This window comes from Gadus chalcogrammus, chromosome 6, assembly GCF_026213295.1.
Source record: "Gadus chalcogrammus isolate NIFS_2021 chromosome 6, NIFS_Gcha_1.0, whole genome shotgun sequence".
Lineage (NCBI taxonomy): Eukaryota > Metazoa > Chordata > Actinopteri > Gadiformes > Gadidae > Gadus > Gadus chalcogrammus.
The window spans coordinates 6100877-6126716 of record NC_079417.1 but is presented as its reverse complement, the minus strand read 5'-3'; the positions used below and the strand labels follow the sequence as shown (position 1 = coordinate 6126716).

At 45.2% G+C, this 25840-nt stretch overlaps 1 protein-coding gene across 1 annotated transcript in view; it reads right to left on the bottom strand.

Moving 5' to 3' along the window:
• The window catches only part of nr6a1a (nuclear receptor subfamily 6, group A, member 1a), a 71070-nt gene extending 47722 nt beyond the window's left edge, over positions 1–23348 (bottom strand). Inside the window, exons 1-2 of the mRNA XM_056591492.1 lie at positions 23054–23348; positions 7097–7144 (exon numbers count right to left, since the gene is read on the bottom strand). Of these exons, the coding sequence (XP_056447467.1) occupies positions 7097–7144; positions 23054–23120 (115 nt within the window). The 5' untranslated portion in view covers positions 23121–23348. The remainder of the gene's footprint in view (positions 1–7096; positions 7145–23053) is intronic.
• Between the last annotated feature and the right edge of the window lie 2492 nt (positions 23349–25840).

Sequence of the window (25840 nt, the reverse complement as noted above, 5' to 3'; positions counted from 1 at the left end):
CACTGCTGATTTGGGCAAATCAAAAATAATCCCAAGAATAAATGCCATGCCTTTGCTATACTCAAAGTGTTCCAAATTGCTTCAAAAGAAAACGACAGTACCCACAACCTCATGCTCGTGGATAACTGCAGACAGATTATCAGTAAACACGCAGGTCTCTGAACTGTCATTATCAACAACAGCTCGGCTCCAGAACTCAATGATTGAAACTGCCAATGCCTTCGACCATACTGGTTTCACCACTAGAGCTTGCTGTTAACCTAAACAGAGGTTTTTTAATTTGTCGTTTTGTGGAAGCAGTTGAAGCATTGAAGCATTAAAAAACTGTAACATTAACCCATCTCGGCGACGGCATAAAAACTCAAACGTTGAAAAACATTCACGGAACAAAGGGGACATAAAGAACAGCGCTGAGCCCCCCTCTTCTCAATTCAACGAGCCAGAAGGAGGGTACAGAGGGCATTAATAAACCATGACTGCATTATTATTTTATTTTTAAACCTCAAAGAGCGGCGCGGTGCTGTTAGCCCAGAGTTCAACGCGGGGTAACCGGAACACTTAGCAGAGCCTGGCTGAGGCACTGCGGCACGCACTGGTTGTGCTAGCACTGCGGCAAGAGCTAGCTACACTAGCACTGCGGCACGTGCTAGCACTACTAGCACTGCGGCACGCGCTAGCACTACTAGCACTGCGGCACGCGCTAGCTCTATTGCCACTGCGGGAGGCACCAACTCTACTGGTAATGTAGCACGTGCAAGCTCTACTGTCACTGCGGCACACGCTCTATAGACCTAGCGTGTGCTACACCGCGCCTTAGCTCTGCTAACCCGATGGCGCGTGCTTCTACTGCCCTAGATGGTAGACCTAGTCCGTCCAACGTGTTTTGGTTCGTTCATTCACGATTCTGTGTGCCTGTGTTTTGTGTGTGCCCGTTTCCCTCAGGTGAAGGTCGTCCAACCCTGGGCGAGATGGAGGATGGCTCATCACATGCTCCTGCTGCTCCTCCTCCTCCTCATCATCATCATCACCCCCAGGAGGAGTCCTGATGACATCATAGATGCTAACGACTCAAAATAGCTCCTGAACACTAGCGCAGGTGCACGCAGCGACAGCATTGCCATTCAGCTAGCTGGCTAATTAACTCCAAAAAAGAAGAAGAAAGAAAGTTACAAAAATGTAGTCATTTTCCATCATCCTCTTTTTTTATGCTTTGGATCATATACAAAGTCACTCCTGTTAGAGTAATGAAACATGGCGTTCTCGGGGAACATTCAACGCTGTCGGTGAGTTTAAACTGAGGAAAACCATCGATCGTTGACTGTACCCCGCGACACGCCACCACAGAACGACAGCCAAGGGTTTTGTGGAACATATTATAGGCACAAAATGTTTATAATCAAATAATATATTTTTTTAATGACGGCTGAATCAACTGCATGTTTAGAACTGATAAAACCAAAAGTTAATAACAATACATCAACATTAATATGTCCTCTGAGGTAAAAACAATTAAGTCGTGATGGAACATTGCATTTCCATGGTAACGATGAAAGGTCTCCGCATACCTGCACGTGACTACAATACACCTACGTGAGCACTTCACGGACAAACGGATGAAGGCACACAGAGCCCCTTATCTTAAGGCTGCACTAAACATTCATTGCTGTCGGTGGGTTTCTGGTTGAAATGACTCATTGACGAATGAATGCAGACTGCGGTACAACACGTCACTATAGGGGCTCTGGGCGTGATTCAACTGCTGACCTCAAGGATGGTTCCCCGCCAACGTTCTTCTAGGTGAGTTTTTAACCTCGGTGATGGCGGGTCAGAAGAATACGAAGTTGTGGACATGGCCGTAGATTAGCCTCACTGTTTAGACAGTAACCATCATCTCACAATGTTCTCGGAATACAAAGAAGATCAACTCTTCCATCGCAGCACTTTCTACATTTACACGCCTTTAAAGCACCCACGATGCTACCTCACTCAGGATACTACAAACACATTAAACTCTCTCCCCTGAAAACACCATCAGATCTGAACCCGTAGTTCACCTATCCATGCTGGTTCTACTTATGGTGTAACCAAACAGGTTGGTTAATAGGGTCAAAGTCTGTATTGACTTTGACCCGAGGCTGGTTAAGGGAGGGTCGTTGGAGTATAGGTCAGGCAGCATCTATTGAAATAAAGTACGGCAGAAAAAAAGATGCCTGATCTTAGCACATTGTGGTATCACAACCATTTGACTATTATATACAGATATTGGCTTTATTCGGCTTTATTATATACACAGCTTTGTATGCAGAGGTAAAAACCATCTGGCTTATCGTCGTCATATCCATTTTTTAATTAAATAAACCGAGAAACCACAAATGAATGTTAACACAAATCTTTTCTTTTTTTTCATGCATTCAGAGCCCACATGAATTGTTGCTCTGGCCTGAACTGTTCAACCATATTTATAACTATAGAAATATATACAAATAAAAGACGGTTTTGGTTAGAAAGGGTTTAAAGTATTTAAACACACCCCCAAAATATCAATAAAGCGTTCTTGTCTGTTTGAAGTATAATTAATTCCAGGACCCCCAACAGGCCAAGTTCCTTGTTGGTCGGTGTGTAATAGTTTGAGGCTTCCACATATGGAACAGATTGCGCAGTAATTGGCCGTTTAGGTTAAGGTAACATGTTGGGAGATTTCAGACACACTGGCGTGCCCCGGCCAGATGTAACACTTGTTCTGTTCTTCCACTAGGGCAGGGAGAAAGTACATTGACTGAAAGTCAACGTCTTTTAATCGTTACGCTCCAACCAACGACCAAATAATATGTTTTGAACAGAGCTAGTGCATAGTTTAATATATAGTTAAATGTATACTTTTGTGTACAGTATATTTTTGAAATTGAAATCATTGTTAAGTATCGCTGCATATAAGACAGAGGACTTGTTTAGTTATACGTGTTCCATAAAGATTTATAGTACAGTTATATGTATAGTCAAGTGTATAGTTATATACAAGTGTGTATAGCTGTATGCGAGGAACCAGGGTTTGTATGTAAAAATGGATTGTAGAGTGTACACAGTTCTATATAATTATATCGTAAAGTGTATAGCTAGATCCAGGGCTTGTGGAGGTCAAAATGTATTGTAATATGTAAAGTTCCATACAGCTTTGTATTGTAAAGTCTATAGCTGAACACGAAGAGACATTGCTTGTTTACGCCTGCGGAGCACTGCGTTGTCATCGTGAAGTTATCGTTCCTGACACAAGGAACAGCGTGACCCACTTCTCCACGACCTGGAAACACTCCCCGGGCCAGCCCCCTCCCGCGTAACCCCGACCAAAACCGCGCCCTCCTCCCCCGCCTCAACGCATCCCCCCCCCCCCCCCCCCCCCCTCCAACCAGCCCAACGCCACAGCGAGTCGCATCAAGCGAGAGAGGCGGAAAAAAAATGGAAAAAGAATCTAGGCTAATCATAATTTATTTAAAGCTAAAATGACAAGCGAGCGGTTCAGGTCAACGCACAAAACACTCTGAGGCTCCGCATCGCTCCCCGCCATCGCTGGAGAGCTAAGATGGCGGACACCCATGTGGGGGAGAGTTAGAGTAGAGCAAGATGCTCTCTCTACCTTTTCTCTCGCTCATTTTATTTATTGGTATGAAATTTGTGGGATAAGGCCACAAACTCAGGATAACAAACCAAGGAAAAAGGATTGACTTTAGGAGGACACACACACACACACACACACACACACACACACACACACACACACACACACACACACACACACACACACACACACACACACACACACACACACACACACACACACACACACACACACACACACACACACACACACACACACACACACACACACACACACACTCCAAGTGGCCAGATTTGTTCCAAGTGGTTCCATATGGGCCAGAGATCATTCGGTCCAGGCAGAGATGAGAACTAAGGAGCGCTGGCGCGAACTCACAGGGGGACTCTGCTTCCCCCGTGTGGCAATTACCAAACATTACATGGAACAAGACGTCGATTTTTTTTCTTTTTTCTTTTTCATTTCGTCAATGTTATAAATTTCGGAATCTAAACTCAATAAAGATTTATTAAACCCGTTTTGTGCTGTAATTTCAACGATTTAATGTAATTGCTATTTTCATACAGTTTACAGATAATCTCTGGACATTTGGTTACCAATCAGTTTTCTGTTCATAAAAGTAACCTTACTGAAATCAACATAGGATGATCAGTCAATGCATCCACATTACTATGAACTCACTTATATTTACCATGAATTCTTATTTTGAACCCCCAACACGATCACATTAAGAAAAAAATAAAAATAATTATCCAAGAGTATACTTAAGAGCATACTTAACAAAAGTGGCATGATTTGTTAAACTGATATGTGCTGCAACTGTAATAAAGATTAAAAAAAATGTGAGTGCACTGAGAAAACGAAGAGGGGGGGGGGGGGGGGGGGGGGGGGGTGTTAGTGAATGATTGACTGGAGTACAGAGGTGGGAACCGAAACCCTTGGATGACCTGCCCATCACTGATTAGTTAGCCCTTCCAAACAGTACACAGCCTTCTCAAATGATCATGTGAACCAGACAATGATATTTGGGTTATGGTCCCAATACAGCCATCACTAAAGAAATTCCACTCAACGTTTTAAGATTTAAAATAAATATGTCATATTAACATTAGTTTATTCTTAATCAGGTTTTCGTTAATCAAAACATAACTAATGCTATAGGTACCAGTAATATCTTTGATAAACACCATTATCTCATTGCCTAATAGCTTTGCAAAACCAACAAAAATAAACCTCTCATATATACATTGATTTCTTTCAAGCTTTAGTCAATTTTTTGTGTAGCCCTTAACTTGATTTAGAGTCTAAAAGGACTTCACAGGCCACCTTCACGCAGAGACAGAGATGAACCTGAATCAAGTGATTATTACTTTGCGTTTTTGATTGGATCACTGAGGGCCAGGAGGCGGCCATCTTGCTCCTACAAGAGCCACCCGGGGCCCAGCTCTAAAAACCAGCTGTTGCCAACTCCACTATTTGGCCCCTGACCCGGATTTGACCCTCTGAATGGGGCTGTTGGACATTCCCACTCCTCTGAAGATTTTACAAGCCCCGAGAAACACTACACATACACACACTATCCCTTGACCTTAGCGTCACCCTTGCCCACTGTGTGTACCAGGACATCTCTGCTGAGGGGTGAGAGACGGATCAGACAGACAGTCAGAGAGAAAGAAAGAGAAAGAGTGACCAAACGAGAGAGAGAGGTTGAGAGACAGAGGCAGGGAGAGAGAGAGAGAGTGCTGGTCAGGCCACCCCCTCATGTTTACAGCTCATTGGCCCCTCAGCTCCATAAATCCACAGCTCATCCTGAGCCCAGCAACAATCCAGCTCTTTCTTTACGTGCACACATTTAATAGCTTCTCCTCCCCCACACTCCACCCAAGGTTTATAGAGGCCCGGGATGGCCTTTCAGGTGTGTGTGTGTGTGTGTGTGTGTGTGTGTGTGTGTGTGTGTGTGTGTGTGTGTGTGTGTGTGTGTGTGTGTGTGTGTGTGTGTGTGTGTGTGTGTGTGTGTGTGTGTGTGTGTGTGTGTGTGTGTGTGTGTGAGAGAGGTCAGAGAGGAGTCATGGTGAGGTCAGCATGGGTGTGTTGGCAGTTTCTGAACTGAACTGAATGTGACCTCTGACCCCAGAGTGCGACGCCACCTGGCACCGGGCCGAGGGCGGTCGCTGGCGACCTGAGCCTGAACCTGGACCTTAACATTGGACCAAACCCCCCCCCCCCGACCAATTCCTGCATGACCCCAACCACATCTTCTTCCTGTCTGACCCCCACAACAGCCTCCCTAGCCGACTACATTTCCTCTCCAAATCCTCCTCATTCCTGTTGGACCCAGACCTCTTCATCGCTTACCAGCTTAACTTCCTGTCGGAGTCCCAGCATTTCCTGTCTGAAGACCAGCCCTTCCTCTTCCTATTTTGCAACCACCACTTTCTCTCCAGGTCTGATGCTCCCAACTTTCTGTCTTTCGCATGACAACATCCTCTCTGGCCACCGGAACTTCCTTTTTGACACCATCACTTCCTGGCTGCCTAATACCTACTCCTCTCTTCTGATTGGAGAAGGCCAGGTTGAACTTTCCATTTTCAAAATCAAAACGTGGCCACTAGTGCCAGGATTCACTGCTATAGAGGCTCTGCATATAGAGACCATGCAATATGAAAAATTCATAAGCAACCTATGGAATGTATCATTGCTCATAGTGGCACACAAAAAAAGCCAACAACCTACAGCATATTACCGAAAGTAGACCCGTTATGTAAAATTCATTTATTATGTTATTATGTTAAATTATGTATTTGTGTGCATCCAAGAGTCTTGAATTTTGAAGAAGGTAACAGAGGAAGAATTTGTGCCTTTGGTTGTGCCAGGGTAGCAATTTGGAGACAGTTAACTCACTACATTTAGTGACTTCATTTAGCCGCCATTTCTACATGTTATACTAGGCGTATCCATATAATTGCGCTGGTTTGCTCTTGATGTTGAGGAGCCAAAGATTACCCGGGCGCTATCGTTGAATAATACTGCCCTCTTGTGGATTTAAAATAAATGTAACTGCATTGTCTCAGTGTGCAATACACAATTGTTCCGCTAGAGGGCAGGCTTTGCTTAGAAGTTTTTAGCCCTGCCAACCATAACATATTTATAAGAACCCCTTCCGGTGCAACAGAAACCCATCAGTTTTACATTTAAATCCCATGTGATCGAAGGCAGCCCTGTTTGTTTCTAACAACATTAAAGAGATATCTTGAAATTGATTTGAATTGCCTGATTGCGTGATGTTATTAATTGAATGCATGATGCAGATAGACGTTTGCATTTCTCCTAATTTCTACATAATGTTTCAACAAAATTGATTCTTCAATGACTGTTTAATTAGGTAGGTATTATTGACTGAAAAATTGCTGATATGATATATATATATACCCCTCACTAATCTCATGATGGATGAAAACGAATTGTGAGAAAGTTATTTGAACTCACCCAAGCTGTCATTCTGCTCCCCTTCTAGTGCATGGTCACCGTAGAAACCTGCAAGAAACAATACACACATTAGGAAAATCTGAAAACACGTACACACACACACACACACACACACACACACACACACACACACACACACACACACACACACACACACACACACACACACACACACACACACACACACACACACACACACACACACACACACACACACACAGGTGGGTACCTCTCTATCCCTCAAAAATACCTTGATAATAATAATAATAATAATGCATTGAATTTATATAGCGCTTTTTCCTAGACACTCAAAGACGCTTTACATTGAAGGGGGGGGACCTCACTCACCACCACCAGTGTGTAGCACCCACTAGGGGTGATTCACGGCAGCCAATCTGCGCCAGAACGCTCACCACACACCAGCTCGAGGTGGAGGGTGAGGGAATTAATGAGTCAGCCAATTATACAGGGGGATGATTAGGGGGCCAGATTGAATGAGCCTGGTTGGGCCAGGACACCGGGGGAACCCCTACTCTTTGCGATAAGTGCCCTGGGATCTTTTATGACCTCAGTGAGTCAGGACCTCGGTTTTACGTCTCCTCCGAAGGACGGTGTATTATATTGATGTGTATTATATTGAAGTAAATCTGTGCCATCAGATTTTGAAAATAAAAAGCCATTGAATTCCAAGCACTGAATATTTATGCATTGAAATAACATATCTGGATTTATTGCCCCTGAATTTAACTCGTAAAATTTTCAATAAATCATTTTCAGCTTTATTTTTCAATGTTAAAAAAATTCTAAATCAATAAGCAGTGTTAAAAAATTCAACTTAGATATTTTCAATGTTTCCAAATTCAACATGGCAAAGTCAGCTGCAAAATTCACGGGACCCAAGGAAGAGCAATCGATCCTAGATGCTAGATAGCGGTCAAGCAAGGAGAGCAAGCGGGTGTTACACAGAATTCTGCTTCCCACTGAAAAGTGTGACCCCAGGGGGCACTGTTGCACATTTTTTCATCACATTTTTTTCTTTGCAACATGTACGAGTTTGAAGCGTAGACATGCAGGAAGTCCTTGACGTGCGGAAACATGCACAAGCTTAACGTTTGTATCGTCATCAATCACTCAGACTGGGGGTATTCGTTTGTGACACCGGGCGCACGTTAAGTGGCTGGAGCAAAACGGTTGATATGCCTCTGTGGTGGCATAAGAGCGCCACGAGCGCACAGAGCCAACAGTATTCCGTGTGACATGCTACAGATACGAGGATGAAAAATTAAAAGCGGCTTGCTGTCGGGGGCTTCTTCCCGAGGCACGCCTTCCTTCCACTGGAACTATAAGCTGCTGCCGCTTAAGTTGCCCAATACTGTCGGCTCTGTGCTCTCGTTCCACAGTGGGCTTCTGATCGCCCCAGCATCACCCCAAATGTAGGCAAAGGGACCTCAAACCACCCCAAATTGGTGCCCTAATGAATTGGGCTCCTTAACCCAAAACAATTACCCTTACGCTGCATGTAAATCCAGCCAGGTCAGTGCAATCTCACACACAGTTCACATACAAGCGTTAGTTCATTGTTTATTTCATAACGCAGAAAAAACACAAAAACGGTGTGCATTACAACAAAAATATGAATAAAATATATGATCCCCCCCCCCCCCTCACCTTGATATTAAATGTGCTTAATAAATACATTATATTATTACATTATATTATATCAACATCTTAAAGACCGATACAATGGATAGGGTGTTTAGTAAGGTCCACCACCGTCTCTCCCCATAAAAAGCTACAGTCAGTGTTTAATGACGTTGATTTACCTTTGAGCATTTCCTATTATAGGCTACTGTGTAAAATGCTGTTTAGACCTAACGTTTGTAAGAAAGAACCAGCGAGTGACGCTCTTATTCCCGCTCTCCTTGCTTGACTGCGATCTAGCATCTAGGATGGATTGCTCTTCCTAGGGTCCCCGGATATCGACACTGAATTTCCTACGTTGAATTTTGCATTTTGACGTTGAAAATATTTTTTGACATTGCAAAATAAAAGCTGAAAATGATTTGTTGAAAATTGTAAAGAGTTGTATTCAGAGGCAAAAAAAAAAAGATACGTTATTTCAATGCAAAAATTTTCAGTGCTTAGAATTCAATCGCTTTTTAGTTACAAAATCCGATGGCACAGATTTACTTCCAGAATAGTAAGTATAATGTTAATTGTATTGGAATAACAAACGATATAGCTATAACACGAGATGATAATACGTGAATAATTAAGATCAGTCCTTCCGTGTGAATTTATCAAAAGGGAGAACTAATTAGAAATAGATTAAATCCTGTAGAACGGAATAATTCTTTACAAAAGGCTTCATTCTTTAAGACTCTTTGAGGATGAACGACCAATACTTGATGCATGACCAATAGTTGATGTATGAGCTTCTTTTGATCAATAGAATTACCCCCCCCCCCCCTTGTGTTGACCGCCCCCGCCATAGCACAGTATACCCTCCCCTTTGTCTCCGGCGTGTGCCTGGTGTAAGGAAGCCCAACGCCATCATCTCCACGCCATCTGCACCACACACACACACACACACACACACACACACACACACACACACACACACACACACACACACACACACACACACACACACACACACACACACACACACACACACACACACACACACACACCCTTTCAAATCTCTCTCTCACACACAGCCACTTACAGACTCTTTTACACACACACACACACACACACACACAATAAGCTCCATCATACAGACATCCACACAGATCTGAAGACCGCTCGCCCCACCGCCCCCCCGCCCCCCCCCCGCCCCAACCCAGAGTACCACCCTGCTATCAACAGCTGGACACCCCCTGACCCGACACACGCCAACCCAGCCCTCCCCCGAACCCCCCGGTCAACAGTGGCATATGTTCTCCCTAGAGCATACACACACACACACACACACACACACACACACAATGTGTTCAAAGGCACGTGCCCCATTCACGGACCAACATGCCCCACAGGACAGCACGTGTGCCCCAAGGAGCTAGCTCAGGGTAGTGCACGGTCCACGTGCACTGAAGCACGCGCACGCCTTATGGAGCGGCATTCAGGCAGAGATCCAATGATCACTTTTCCGATCACTACATTAACCAAGATCCTTCCAGTCCCTGGTATTAACACACACACTTCTCACCATATTTCATATACCTGCCTTTACCACTTCCAAATCGCTAATAGTAACAACGTACTGCTGCTTTTGTACCCCCCAAAAAATATAATATTAAATTAAATAAATATATCTCCAATAACTGCTTTTAGCAAGACCTTTAAAGATATAAGACGTCTTTATATGTTATACATAAACATACAAATACATTTGAAGTCATTTTGTTACTATAATTTCGATTTCATCTTAAATCACACAGCAAACACTTGCCTTACCACAGGAATCGAATCAACAGAATGAAGACACTGTACATTTCATAAACAAATCACTCGGATATCAAACAAACGCTGATGTCTTTCAGCTCTTGCCCAATAGAAAAAAACATGATAATGTGAAACCTTTTAGGCCTCATCTGCTCAAAATACTCATCTCCATGACAACAAGGAGGATATCTTCATTTCATGTCAAGGCGGCCAGTAATTGCAGGCTGAATGCCTTATCAATAATAATTGATGACACTTCCCCAATCAGAATACGCATCAGCCTGACACACACAAACACTACGGTAGCGTTGTGATCAAAGTGAAGAACCACATTTATTCTTTTAACATGGTTCCGTAGGAGAACTTTTGGTATATATATATCCAGTTTTTATCCACACTTACCTCCACTGTACATATCTCTTCTTTTATATCCCATTAAGCCTTTTTTCAGACCCCTCCCAAACACGACCAGGAGTAACAGGAGAAGGCGCAGGAGAGCCAGGAGGTGTTAGTAGACAATAGACCCAAGGAGCAGAGAGGAGGAGGAGAAAGGATCTCTCTCTCTCTCTCTCTCCCTCTTTGCTTCAGTGTGTGGTCTCTGCTGCTGTCCCTGCAGCCTAGCGAGCACTCCCAGCCCAGGGCACACTCCTCCTCCGCTCTCGGTCTTTGTGTGCATCTTTAACCTATGACCTTTAAATCCTCAGCCCCCCCCCCCCCCCCCCCGCTCCGACACAGTCGCCTCATCATCAACACACCACCCAGACCGCGCGCGATGCGGCTGCATGTGTCAACGCCGCTGGGGTGTCTGGGACGCAGGTGTGCAACGCCAGCCACGGCCAACATGCCCATCATCGCGGCGCATTCAATTATTCCCAGTTCACCTGTTCATGCGCGTGCGTTGAAGAATAAATGAACAAACTAGTGTCCGGCATCTGAAAGGCTAAAGACGGACCGTACGTTACTAGAGGGTATGATGCTTGTTTCCGTGCAGGTTTACCCATGCACACATACCGATTCAACTACGATTCAATGCTGGACTTCCCGACTCTTTACACAATGCAGAAATCTGCACATAACACTAAAGGAAAAAGCTAAATAATTTGGTTTACTAATCAGGATTCAAACAGGCTTGCTTCTATTTACAGCTATGTAAACAGAGAGTGTGTAAACAAACTCTTCTCGATGTCGCGTTGAAATCTCGACAGCGCTTATACACGTTGTATAGATGTGTACTGACTTTCTATAGGTCAGCGATTGGTGGGTGCTTGTAAGGGGGGGCGTGGGACCAGACAGAGGCCAGCGATGCTCCATAGAGACGGCGGCGTGGAGATCATGTTCTCCATGGAGAGTGGAGCCTCGGTGGCTGCGGCGGTTAGCTCCACGGACCCACCGTGCAGCGGGTGATTAATGTGCATGCAACATACCCCGTTCTCTTTCAAAGTACAGCATGTGAATGATACGCACCCCCCCCCCCTCCCCTCGTCCCCAAGGCCATTTACATCGCCTCGTGTGTCACTCCCAACTGCTCCCCACCAGAACCAACCCGGACCCCCGCCCTCCCGCCGCCCCCAGCCCGGACCCCAAGCCCCCCAGTACGAGGGGGTCCAGGCCCCTACACCCCAGATGGCCAGGGTTCCGCTTGGCCAGCCGAGGGGCACGTCTCCCCGCCACCCGAGTAGCACTGGCGGCTGGCCAGTGGCCACCGTCTACCTTCCCGCCACGCGGCCAACTCCTCCCCCTCTCATCCATCCCCCCCCCTCCCCCTCCCCCTCCCCCTCTCATCCCCCCCCCTCCCTCCCTCCCTCATCCATCCTTCCCTCTCCCTGTTCCTCCTCTCCATTCACTTTTCTATCCATCCATGCATCCTTCTCTTCCTTCATGCCTCTCTCTCCCTCTCCCGCTGACCCATCTATAAAACCCTGTCCCAAATTTGGGAAGACGTTGGGGGATGGTGGAGAGGTGGTGTATGGTGGTGCAGCGGGGGTAAAGAAGAGCGAGGGGGAAGGCGGGGGAGGAGGGGAAGAACAGGACCTAAAAAGGAAGGGGTTCATGACAGAGCAGGTGAGTGATGAGTCAGCAACCGAGTCTCCATGACGGACGTGCTGACGACGCGATTCAACAACAACAACATGCGCCCCCCCCCTACAGTTAGATAATACAGTACTGGTGGGATGTGAGCCATGTCAAATCTCACCAATCGATCAGACCCGCTCCCCCCCCCCCCCCTCCTAGCCCAGTGACGGCAGTCGGCAGAGAGATGGATGGGAGGAAACGTTGAACAAACAGATACGCCATTGTCCCTGCTACGTTGGAAGCTGTGTGTGTGTGTGTGTGTGTGTGTGTGTGTGTGTGTGTGTGTGTGTGTGTGTGTGTGTGTCCTGGGGCAACACTTGATCTGTTCCCCCCTCGACGGAGGAATGAGTGTTGTGTGTGGGGGGGGGGGGGGGTCTTGGAGAGGCACACTTTGAACAGATGGAGGGGGTCTATGGGGAAGACCACCTGGTGCAGGTCATGTTTAGCTGGCTAGCGGTATGTTGTGGCGCGCTGCTTGGAGTGGTTCTTTGAGGACCTGAAGGAACACTGCCAGGGCTCTTGCAGCGACTAACAGTTTAACACATTTTTTTATTCCTCACCTGAAATGCAAAGTTGAGGAAGCCTGATTGTCACGCCTATCATGGCCATTAAAAATGTCTCTATGTTGCTCACTGTCGCACACATGACCAACCGTCGTTAAACTTGAAATGGAGGTCATCTCTAAGCGGTTCCTTCCTGCAGATCTATGCACCGATAGGACATCGTCCGGCCATTGGTCACTTCTCAGCTCTAGTGGAGTTCCATTCAGGATTGGGCCGGAATAAAATGTTTGAAACCGGTTTGATATTTAGTCAAACACCGAATCATGCCAGTATATCGATCTCTACCACCAGGTGGCGCGCACGTGTTCTGAAAGACGGATGAAAAGTGCAGCATAAGTTTTACCATGCTCAGCAAACACAGGACGATTTCAGTATAAAACGTGAGGGACCTCACAACCAGGATAGATACAGATATATTTAACTTGTTTTTAAGCGAAGAAAATTATTTTGTCTACACAGTTCCCCACACAGTAACCAATTCCATTCCCCACCGTTTTGGACACCAACAACCCAGTCCTGATTCTCAAAACCAGAACTCAAGCAAATTGTAATCGCCATCTCGTCATTAAAAGAGTGACTCATACAAACATGGCTTAAACGAACATTGTGGACGGTGGTTTAATTTCCAAACATCCCCATAAAAATTCCAAAGAATTATCATGGACAAAGTTATGGAGATGGTTGTATTGAAGCATGAGTAAGACTCGTCCATTACCCAAATCGATCACACCTCGTCGTGATTTCAGCAATGGGCCACGTTTGATTTTTCCCGAATATCTCATAATGACAAATGCCAAATAACTTGCAGGAATGTTTGAGGTCAAGACCCATCCTTCAGCAGCAGGTGGGGGCGAGCTGCCTGCTGCCGGTAGCTCGCCCAACAGCAGGCGAGCTACCAGGTCGACTGAACGTCCAACCAACCATCTTTTACCACTAAACGAGACCGTCCAAGTCAAATCAGAACGATGCAATTTCAAATGATACCCAGTGGAGGCTTCTCCATTGAGGAGAGGGAGGAAGATCCTCCCTAACATTGTTGAGAATAAAAAATGTAGATGCCCAGACTATTGTAATGAATTAATGCCCTTAAATATGACTACTTTATTGCCTTTGAATATATAATGTTCGTTTCCCTGGGTAAAGGGACATTAGCACCCCCTATCGCCTATTGACAATTACTTCAGGGAGGAAGGTCCTCCGTCATTCTCCGTTCACTCCCATTCATTTCCCCGAAAGTACTGGCGGCCGGTGGATAACATGGGTTTCAATGGGAGAGAGGAGGAAAGTCCTCCTCTGAGTGGGTGGGACCTTAAGGGGTCTGATTCGCGCAAAAATCTATCCGTCTGCGCTATGAACCAATAAGCAGGATCCCTGGATGTTGAGCAGTGTTGCCAGATTGGTCAGATTTCCCACCCAATTGGGCTACTTTTAACCATGTTAGGCTGGAAAAATTATCATTCGGCGGGAAATCTGCCCAATCTGGCAACGCTGTCGATAACAAACCCGGTCTGCATTGCCGCGGTGCTCAGTCAGAGACGCAGAGCAAGTGAAATCTGCGATAGCGAGATCCTAAATGCACAATGGAAACATTGGAAACGGAGGACATTGTTAACGTCTTATTAAAAAAAGCATTCCATTCATTGAGTTACAGTGCTAAGTTAGCGACCAAAGAAAGAGGTAGACCACTTCCCAAAATCAAGGTGACCAGAAGTAATGGTAACGTCAGTGTTGTGAGTGCTACATGGTTTGCTAGGTACGCATGGCTTACTGGTAGCATTACAAGCAATCGACTTTATTGCTGGCCCTGTTTGCTTATGAATAATAGCAAATCTCCAACGTGGGCTGTTCATGGTTTCACTGATGTGGAAAATCTTGATAGGGCAACCAAACGCCACGACAAGTGTCAAGATCAGACACCCGTCGAGATCTAGGCCCAAGGATAGGCCCAGAATTTTTTATTTACTTTTACAAATCAATAGTAGGCCTGATTTGACTAATATGCTTTGCATCCTTTCCTTCTCAAATTACAGTGATGCCACTGGTGGCTTTGTATAAATTGTATTCACATAACTCCCTCCCTGCTATTTTGTAGTTCACCAAAAAACCTTCAAACAACTTGAGTCTCACATTCTTATGCCACCATACACCAACAGTGCAAGCAGGCCAATGGCAACCAAGCGCGCAGTCCTTCCTCCCTCACTTTAAAAACCACCAGCCGCCACTGATGATACCCAATACCACTAGCCTGCTGCCTGAGATCCCCTCCATCCCCTCCATCCCTACCCCCCCCCACAACCCCTCCTGTCTAGGGGTGACAAGGATCCCAACTAGCCATATCCTCCAGCACCCCCCCCACCACCCCGACAGATTGTGTAGGAACTCAAGTGTTGACTCCACAGGCTGCTCCACCATCATCCCTCTGACCCCCAGAACGACCCCTGACCCCTGACCCTGTGGTGTAACACGGCACAACCGCAATGTCTTCTCTTTTCTCCTTCCCCTGCCACCGCCCCCGCGTCCCGGCAGAAGCATGCGCCCGTCAGGCAGCGTCAAGTTCAGCAACAACAGAACCCCTCCTTCAACAGTCCCACACTCTCTTGGGGCAATCCACCAGGCCCTGCACTCTCTCCTCCTGGCTACCCACTAGCACCTACACTCTCTCCTCCTGGCTACCCACTAGCACCTACACTCTCTCCTCCTGGCTACCCACTAGCACCTACACTCTCTCCTCCTGGCTACCCACTAGCACCTACATTCTCTCCTCCTGGCTACCCACTAGCACCTACACTCTCTCCTCCTGGCTACCCACTAGCACCTTCACTCTCTCCTCCTGGCTACCCACTAGCACCTACACTCTCTCCTCCTGGCTACCCACTAGCACCTACACTCTCTCCTCCTGGCTATACCCACTAGCACCTACACTCTCTCCTCCTGGCTACCCACTAGCACCTACACTCTCTCCTCCTGGCTACCCACTACACTCTCTCCTCCTGGCTACCCACTAGCCCCGACACTCTCTCCTCCCGACTACCGAGCCCGTATTCTCGCTCCTCCTGGCTACGGAGAACATATCCCCGTCCACTGCTGTTGATTTCTAGGGACCAATTTTGAGAATGCACACTATGTATGGCTGGCTCGATCGATCCCAAAAGGCATTCCTGAGCTCCAGTTTTGTGCGCTGCGTACTAATACAGACTAAAACGCATGTTCCAAAATTTGCCATTTCAGCTGCACTCTGCTCTTCGCATACACAAGCGCTCCTCCCACCCTCACCCATCTTCCCTCGCTCAGACGGCCTCTCTCTGCTTAGCAGAAGGCCCCCCCCCCCCCCCCGAAGGAAAACCCTACCGGACTAAAACGAAACCTTTCTAAACTGAGAAGAAAATACAGTATTCTCCAAGAGGAGCAGGAGCAGACATTAACCGCCATTACTGAACGTCGTCTTCCTTCTAAAAAAATTATAATTTTAAAGTGGCCTTTCTGTGCATGTTGCATGGAATGATGTCTGCGCGCCCGGGCGCGTGTGTGTGGGTGTGTGATTATTATCAGATGCTGGTGGACCGGGGCGGTGAGCTGGGCCCACTCAGCCGGGCCGTAAAACACTGACCCCCGACCGGATGAAAGGAAACGAGGCCTTTGAGTCCGTCAACCTGTGGTGACGGAGGACCCCCGTCCCCCCCCCGCCTACACTCCCCCCCCACCCACCTCCTCAAAACAAGACAACAAGAAAGGCCGTGACCACAGCCTGACCTCCTGAGACTCCGACACACACACACACACACACACACACACACACACACACACACACACACACACACACACACACACACACACACACACACACACACACACACACACACACACACACACACACACACACACACACACACACACACACACACACACACACACACACAGTGTGCGGTGTACATTAAGGTAATGAGTAGTCATAGGAAGGATTAGGCTCCGCCCACATAGTTTAGCAGTTAGCCGTCAAGTGGGCGGGGGAGGAGGAGGAGGGGCTTGGCAGTTGACTGTGAAGGAGCCTGCAGTGGATTGACACTACAAGCTCAGCTGCTGGGCCAAACTCACCCTCACGCTACCAGACTCCCGCATAGGACCAAATCGGCTTCACGACACAAGCACGGCCTCAAGCTTTCTCTCATATAAAAATGAGAGAACCACCTCTGATGGTGATGATAAGTGTGAAGGACCAGCGTGAAATAATGTGCTTTGGTTTGTTCTGAAAGAATAATTGCTATAAAGTAAAAAGCAACGCACGCACACACACACACACACACACACACACTCACACACAGGCCAAGAGACAAGAGACAGAGACAGGCAAATACAGAGACAAAGAAAGGGACAGAAAGAGAGATGTTTACTGGACATACCAAGTTCAGAGTTTTACAGCTGCCCATAAAGTCATCCAGCCAAATTCAAACTCAAATTGAAAACGTTTATGATGGCTGGCTACTGACGTGTGGCATACCACAGAGTACTGACAATAGTACTGTACTAACACAACCGCTTGGCCAAATGTCTAACACACACACACACTCTCCCTCTCTCTCACACACACACACACACAAACTGTAAAGGCAGAAAATGGATGTTTACGACCCGAGTCTCTCACACACACACACACACAAGAGCACCCTAAATGCCAGCTGCTGATTGGCTGTGGCCAGAAGTTGAGCACTGGGCTGTGAAAGGCTGCTGGGGATCAAGTGAAGGTTGTAAATACCTTCCTGGGTCATGCAGGGGTCAGGACAGAGATGCTGTAGCAGGAGCAGCATCTCATGGGTAGCTCCCAGCGTGCACACACACACACACACACACACACACACACACACACACACACACACACACACACACACACACACACACACACACACACACACACACACACACACACACACACACACACACACACACACACACACACACACACACACACACACACACACGTCCCAGATACATATAAAATCCAATACACACTCTGAGGCTGTGGTGGCCCCAGCGCTCCTTTCTATAATGCTGTGGTGGATCGGGGCGGCAGCAGGAGAAGAAGGACCCCAACAGACTAAGCAGGAAGGCTGGTTCTATTCCGGGGGGAGAACTGGAAGCCCTAGTGGCCGGCCCCAGAGAGGAAGAATTGGTCCAAGCTCCTCTCTATCCCTGAGAAGGACTCCCGCCTGCTCCAGAGAGTGCAGTCTGAACGGAAGCGTACGTTCAGCCACAGACTCTCGGCTGCATGGATGTTCCACAGGAAATTATTTATCCCTGTGGTGCTCCAACTCTTTAGTGCCTCTCACTACCGGAAGTCAGTGAGTGGCACTGAACTCTGCATTTATGATTCTTATTCAACCTAAGAATAACCATTTCACTTTTTATCTCAACCAAATGACATGCAACATGCTTGAGACATTTTACTAAGCGTCAGACAGTTACTTAAAAACGTTATTATAATATAAATATGCAATGCATATATTGAGCTGAGCAACTGTAACATTTTCCTCTTGAATCAATAAAAGATCTATCGAATATTATGTGCATCTGAGCACCAAACACAGGAAAAATATTAGACACAATAAACTCCACATCCACACAACCAATAACACAATCACACTCACACACAAACAACTGTAACATAAATTTGCTGTGTCACTGCTAAAAAACATGATCACAACTAATGTGTCCTGGCTCACGGTTACCACGACCTAGGGATTCATTTCAAATTGTGATATGATTTTGTATACTAATTGATCCAATGGGGAAATAAATGTTAAATGTAACAAACTCAACTTGGAAATTTGTGGGAGTAATTTTCGGTTTATTTAAGGGTTAGGATACAATACCCACAGTGCAGTGTGTTGTTCTTCTGATGTATGCCCAATGGCAGCATGATAGGATATCGTAGCAAGCATGTAGCTAGGATACTGTGTTTCTGGTAATGGTAAGGTAAGTGACAAAGGTAATGAGGTCATAAGAGGGTTAGGCGACATGTTTCCTATCCTTAACATATAGGCACCTATATATAGAACATTGAAGCTATATTGTGATGGTGTTGGGATCGGCTCTGGTCTAATGATCGGCCATCTCCTCCAACAGAGGCAGATATGACCACTGCCATGCCTGTTGCCTAGCAACCCTTAGGTCAGAGGGATGAAGGACCATGCAAATCCCTCCTCTCTGCAGGGTCAGAAGGCTGGACCCTGGTTTTATGGTCCATCTACTACTGCCAATCAATACAATTTAGAATGCAACGATACATTTACAAGTTTTATATTTTTTATACTTATATTCATTCCCTTCAATGCAAAACAATTGGGGATGTAAATGATAGAATATAAATAATTTACCCCAAAATATTTTTGATAAACATGATTGTGAAAGTACTTTTATTTCTAATCCTAACTGAAATCAGAAAGACGTGTTGAGGTATGAAGTAAATGGAAAATAATATTACCAAATTAAAAAAATGTCATTCTAATAGCAGTGGAAGAGGACAAGACTATGAATCAATCTAAAGCATTCTAGTTTCAATAATGCCATTTATTTATTCGAGTGATGAAAATGCCTTCAATTCATACTGTATTTATCAAATAGCCTAATGTGTACATTTTCCTGAAGGTAACGGCTTGGTGGAGGAGCAAGTTGGCATGTCCAAACATGTCCATCTCTGCACTGTGGTCTGTCCAGACACAACATCTCCACGACAGACATCCACGACAGACATATCTCCACGACAGACAACACGATACAGCTAGTCCGAGTTAACGGACTCCGAGTTCATTTTTAAGAACCCATAACACGAGAGGGGTTGTCCAAATGGGAACACAGAAAGCTCAATATAGCAAAGAGGAGAGAGACAGATGATAAGGGGAAGAGGGTTCTACCCTACTAGCCCCTCTTGGTCTAGTTCTTGGTATGAATTTAGGTCAATATAATCAATTAATATAATTTTATATTTCAGGCTGATTGTTTAAAGATCGAATACAAAAATCTATATATTTGATTTATTCAATATTTTTATGTTTGTTATATATATATGTTTTTCCATTAGTTTAGATAAAAGAACGAGTTTAAAACTGATAGCTGAGGACATTGACGACTACCTATTTCTTTACGTCTCAGTTGGTCTGTTTGATTTTAAACAAAAATATGAATACAATTTTGCCTTCCTGAAATGTATATTATTTTATTTACAAAATTAAATAGGCAAATGTGGTGTCAATAACTCCCCATGTTTTTTCATTCATTATGTCAAAGACTACACCAACCAGCATGAATAGACTATTAATCAAATCAACAAAATTGCAGAGACAAGCTGGTTTAATAAGATAGCTTAAAATCAAATATCCAGTGTATCATTTTAACCTGTACCATCTTTGGTGTTGAAATCCTAATCAGTGGAGAGAGAGACGAAACAGAGGGATAAAGAGGAAGAGACAAGCATATATAATGAGATAGAAAGGAGAGACCGAGACAAACAAAGAACGAGAGATAAAGAATGAGAGACAGAGACAGAGAGAGAGAGAGAGAGAGAGAGAGTCTTGGTCTTGCTGACGCAGGAGAGTGTAAGCAGGGGTGGGGGGTTAAGTGAAGAAGACATGATGGATCACATCTGCTTGTTTGTGTGCCCCCCCCCCCCCCTTCCCTCCTCCTCCACCACCCCACACCCAAATCCTATACTGTACCACAACCCCCCATTCAGCCTCACCACAGGGGGTCCACATCCTGGCCCTCCCACCCACCACTCGGCCTACCCACCCCAGGCACCGGCCTCCCCACCCCCAGCCACAACCTCCCCACCCCCGGCTCTACCTCTAGGGGAAGGACAGTCCTGTAAACCCTCTCCCCAGCCAACCACCAACCACTTACCCACCCACCCACCCCCGCCCGCCCGCCCCTGGATCACCGTCACCGGCCTGACAAAGCACTTTCTTTCTCCAACCATCGTCTCCCGGACCCCATCAGAAAGCAGCATCAGGCCCCGGAGCTAGTTTAGCCCTAAATATCCACCACCGCACCCACCCCTCAGAGTTCAATTACATTAAAACAAGCGCCCCATTGACCACACAGCAGAAAAGCCAAAGTTCTGTTGCCACGGGGTCAATGTATAGATCAATGTAGATTGAGTTTAGTCTTTAAATCCGTTTACGGGATAAAGGCCGCAATCACCAATAAGCTGTGGAAAAGTGTGGCATAGCACAGAGGCATGGAGCCATTGTTTAACACCCACGAGTTTGAGTGGAAAGCTAAGGTCCAGCAGATAAGCTTTACTGTCCGTGCTAGAACAGCTGTTGGGAACCTGGTCAGGAGGGAAGGGCTCTCTTTGACCCTTCACACACACACACACACACACACACACACACACACACACACACACACACACACACACACACACACACACACACACACACACACACACACACACACACACACACACACACACACACACACACACACACACACACACACACTTTCTGTTGCAGCAAAGAATGCAAGGATTCCAGATCTAGCAGTCACATTCATACACTGATGTCACCTCCCACTGTCTTTCAATAAAGTAACTTTAATCCGCATCAGGTATTTTTGATGACATGATAAAGAGAGGCTTCTTGTTATGTATATTTGTTTTGAGGAAGAAGAAAAGGCCATTCAAATGCATGCTGTATTTTAAGTTAAATTAAGTGGTATAGGGCTTAGGATCAAATCCCGGGGGATAAATAGGGCCGACATTGACAATACATTTAAAGACAAAACAAAAGAGACATTCTCCCAGCGACGGTATGCATCACTTAACATCTCTGTCACCACGGCCTTCATGTATTCGGTTTAGCCTTTATGTAAGCTCTGGTCCTTAATTTCCATTAGATCAAGATCCAAAGTGTAAGAACATTAATCTGGAAATTTCCCCACATCTCAAAACACGCTCACAGAGTTGTCGCCTGACCGAAACTGCAACGTTTCATAATTTAAGATTAAAAAAATATATATATATATTTGAAGAGATAAGGCGTTCATGTTTATGGAAAGGTCGGATCATTTGATAATCATCCCACAGAGGTAAATCGATCAGAAATTGTTAATCGTTAATCTATCGTTTCGTTTTCTTTGATTTACACAAACCCTTATGATTTATGTGACATGATGGTGGCGGCCTGCTGTTTAAAGCGGCTATATCCAACCGAGAAACCCAACTTTGATATGTTAAAACCCCTTTTATAATGTGGAGACTTCCCCCGTTTTTGTGGCGTAATTGGGAACACCGGATTTTGTGACTACACTCAACAGCTTCGCCAAGTTCAAAAGTTCAGCTTTTACGATCTCTGCCACCCCTCGCCCAAACATTCCTGCTCTGTTCCCAGCAAAGAAAATCCCACACTCATCACAATATATCCTCTATACTCTTTACCACATACAACGTCCACTAAATGTATGCAACAACCATGATCTTATGCGTTGGAAATGCCACAACATTTTGCATCAACCAAACCGCGCTCAGATCAAGTGGTTATAAAAGTGTGGGTCCAGATGGGATTAAGCGTTAATTAGAGTAACAAGGGTCATTTGTTTCGTTGTATTTTTTACACCAAAGGTAAAGCGATGAGAGGAAATGCATGAACGCAACAACAAGCCAGTTGTGTGTGTGTAAATTGCAACAGGCCCATGTCAATTCCAATAAATAAATACATGTCTTCTAATAAAGCATAATAATAAGGAGCGCAAATAAAGATGAATTCAAGCAGCGGTGAACCGGCTCGAGTTAAAAGTTTGCCATGTGGTCTGAATAAAGAAATTAAGTAGCGTTGTGTTTGTGTTTGAAGTAAACCTCACTGCAGATGGAAGGATCTTCACCTACCGTTCACGGACTTCGCATTGTTTCTGTCGGGGTACTCGTACCCGTTCGCCCTCTTCTCCACCTCCATCCTCCTTCATGAGCTGCGGCGTCTTCTGTGTGCTGGTGGCTCCTCTGTTGGACGCTTGCAACTTTGATATTCAAATGTCTGGATGATGTATTGCGGAAAGCTGCGTGATGAGTCCGTCCGCGGTGCTCAGTGAGCGGATCGCGGAGCCATGCTGGTGTCAGTCAGCGGGGAATATCTCACTCTTCACACACACCCCACGGCCACAACACATACACGCACAGGTCTGATTACGCAACGACGCGCGATAGGGCACGAATGCATTGTGGGTTATGGGGTTCCTATAGGGTCATCGGAGAGCCATCTGTAGTCTCACAATTGTGCTTTGAATTTTCTCCGATCGACAAACGTAATCAACTAACTAACTAACAATTAACTTTGACTTTTCTAAAGTAAGGTCAATTAAAAGCTTAGGCCGTAAACGCAAACCTCAATCGCCGTTCAGAGTAAGACAATGTGTCAATTTTCATAAAAAACAATGAAGGTTAATATATTGCATATAACCATAGAGGCTATTTCAAACCGGTGCTATTAAAGATTTGTATATTTGTATCAATGAATTTCAAATCCAGACATATTTCTTTCAATATTTTTCATTGGTAAATTGAGTATTGCTTTGTATCATCATGGGGCTGCTCCGCGTGTCGTGCAGGGGCCTCTAGGCAAAGTGAGAAGCAGGGGCCACTTTGGATGGTTCTGTTTGGGGCTAACAGCAGGGGGCGACGGAGGTTCTCATTTTATTTTTACTTTCCTAACATGAAAACGACGACGTTGTCTACCGTGCATTTCCATATCTGCATTTTATATCATTCCTCCCCCATTTTTATAATTACTCATCCACATTAAGTAGATAATGTATTGATTTTGAATCTCAGAAAATCCTTGATTCATGAATGTCCTGGATAGGCAGCATTGAATCACAATGTTGAATTCTCTTGTGGCCCATGTTCCTCTTCATATGAATAATCCTGCTGAGTGACCTCCCAGACCTCCACCTTCTCTAGCCTTGACCCTTCATCAAGCTTTGCCTCAGTCACACAGGTTAAATGCAATGGAAATTGTCTTTCCATTGTTGGTTCCATAGCCTGGTCCTACCAGACTCGTAGCCTACTTCATTTTATTTGCACAGAGAGTCTCGGGACCCACTCAATTAACTAAAGTTAACTCACTTTAAGGTGGGTGTCTGTTGAAGTATAAAACTATTGGATCTGCAGTGCCACTCTGGATCTGCCATAACCAATCGCTTACGTTTGGTCGGGAATCACGTTGCGCGCAGGCTGTAAACAAACCAAACACCGTGCGTGATGATGTTCGTCAACGAGAGCTGACTTTAACGTCATTGTTCTCAGCTACTCCCTCTGTTCGTGGATTGGACGCACAAACTGTGGACGGAGAAAACCCACTAACATACCGCAGAACCAGACGTACAGTATACTGAAGGGAAATTAAAATTGAGCGGAAGTACTTAGGCGGGCGGAGCCAGGCTAGGTTCCATCTACTGTGTTCATGAATATAAATAACAGTTCATTGCTTGGCACTACATTTATTCAAGCATCAAGGATAACTGGTGGACCCCAGGAAGATGCCCATAGACTTGTTAGATAATGCTATAATAGTTATGGATATTCCAAAATATAGCCGTGGCAAGTATTGTAAAACAAATAAGCAATAAATGTACCTTCGGAAAACAAAATAAATTGAAAAGTTTGTTTTAGGTTGCAATGTGTAGGATATAGAGCCCATTAATACAGCACAGGTAGGCCTAGCTAACGAATGTCACGGGTAGGGTTCAGATAAATTAATAATATAATACAATCAAAATAACATTAATATCCATGATTCAACATTACTGTCCGTTCACACAAATCAAATCATCAACAACATAAAATAATGTCGGAAAAATAAGAACATCTGACAAAATATCATCTGACATAAGAGTTCTTCAACTTAAACTGTATGTCTTATAATAATAATTAAAAAAGAATGGTGAATAGGCCTAGTAAAAGGTTTCTTATTTTAACAAAAGCTACAATTGATATACCCAGACAGCAAAAGAGCGTTGAATCAACGGTGAATCAACCTCCGCATTTTCAACCAAAACATGTTGAATCAGCGTTGAGACCGGGCGTCGATTCAACGTCAGTTTGCTCATACTGTCCATCGTCGATTCAACGTTGAATGGGAGGCGAACGACGACGGCGCGTCGATCCCTTTTCAACCTTTATTCAACTAGTGATTATGGTCGAATTTAGGTCGATTCAACGGCAGTTTGCTCATACAGTTCCAGTTCGATTCAACGTTGAATGGAAGGCGACCGACGACGGCACGTCGATCCCTTTTCAACCTTTATTCAACTAGTGATTATGGTAGAATTTTGGTCGATGTTGGTTCATCTCAAATGATCAACCCTATAGGGTTGATCATTTGAGATGTATTTGTAAGCAAACTGAGCTAGAGAGTTTCAGTTAAGTTAATTAAAAACAAATTTGAAGGGCCCCTGGGAGGCGCAAGGCTGTAGGCCTTTCATTCTTATTCTTATTCTTACTATTTTCATATATTTTAAGTTCATCATTTGAGTAGCCTATTTGTTCTTTCCCTGGACCATTCAAAATACCTTATGCCAGCAACAAACGTGAGGTGTCCCTGCATGTCGCTCTTTTCCAAAAAGCCTATAGCAACGAGGGAATATTAAACCAAATATAGTCACACCGGTAACTCCAATA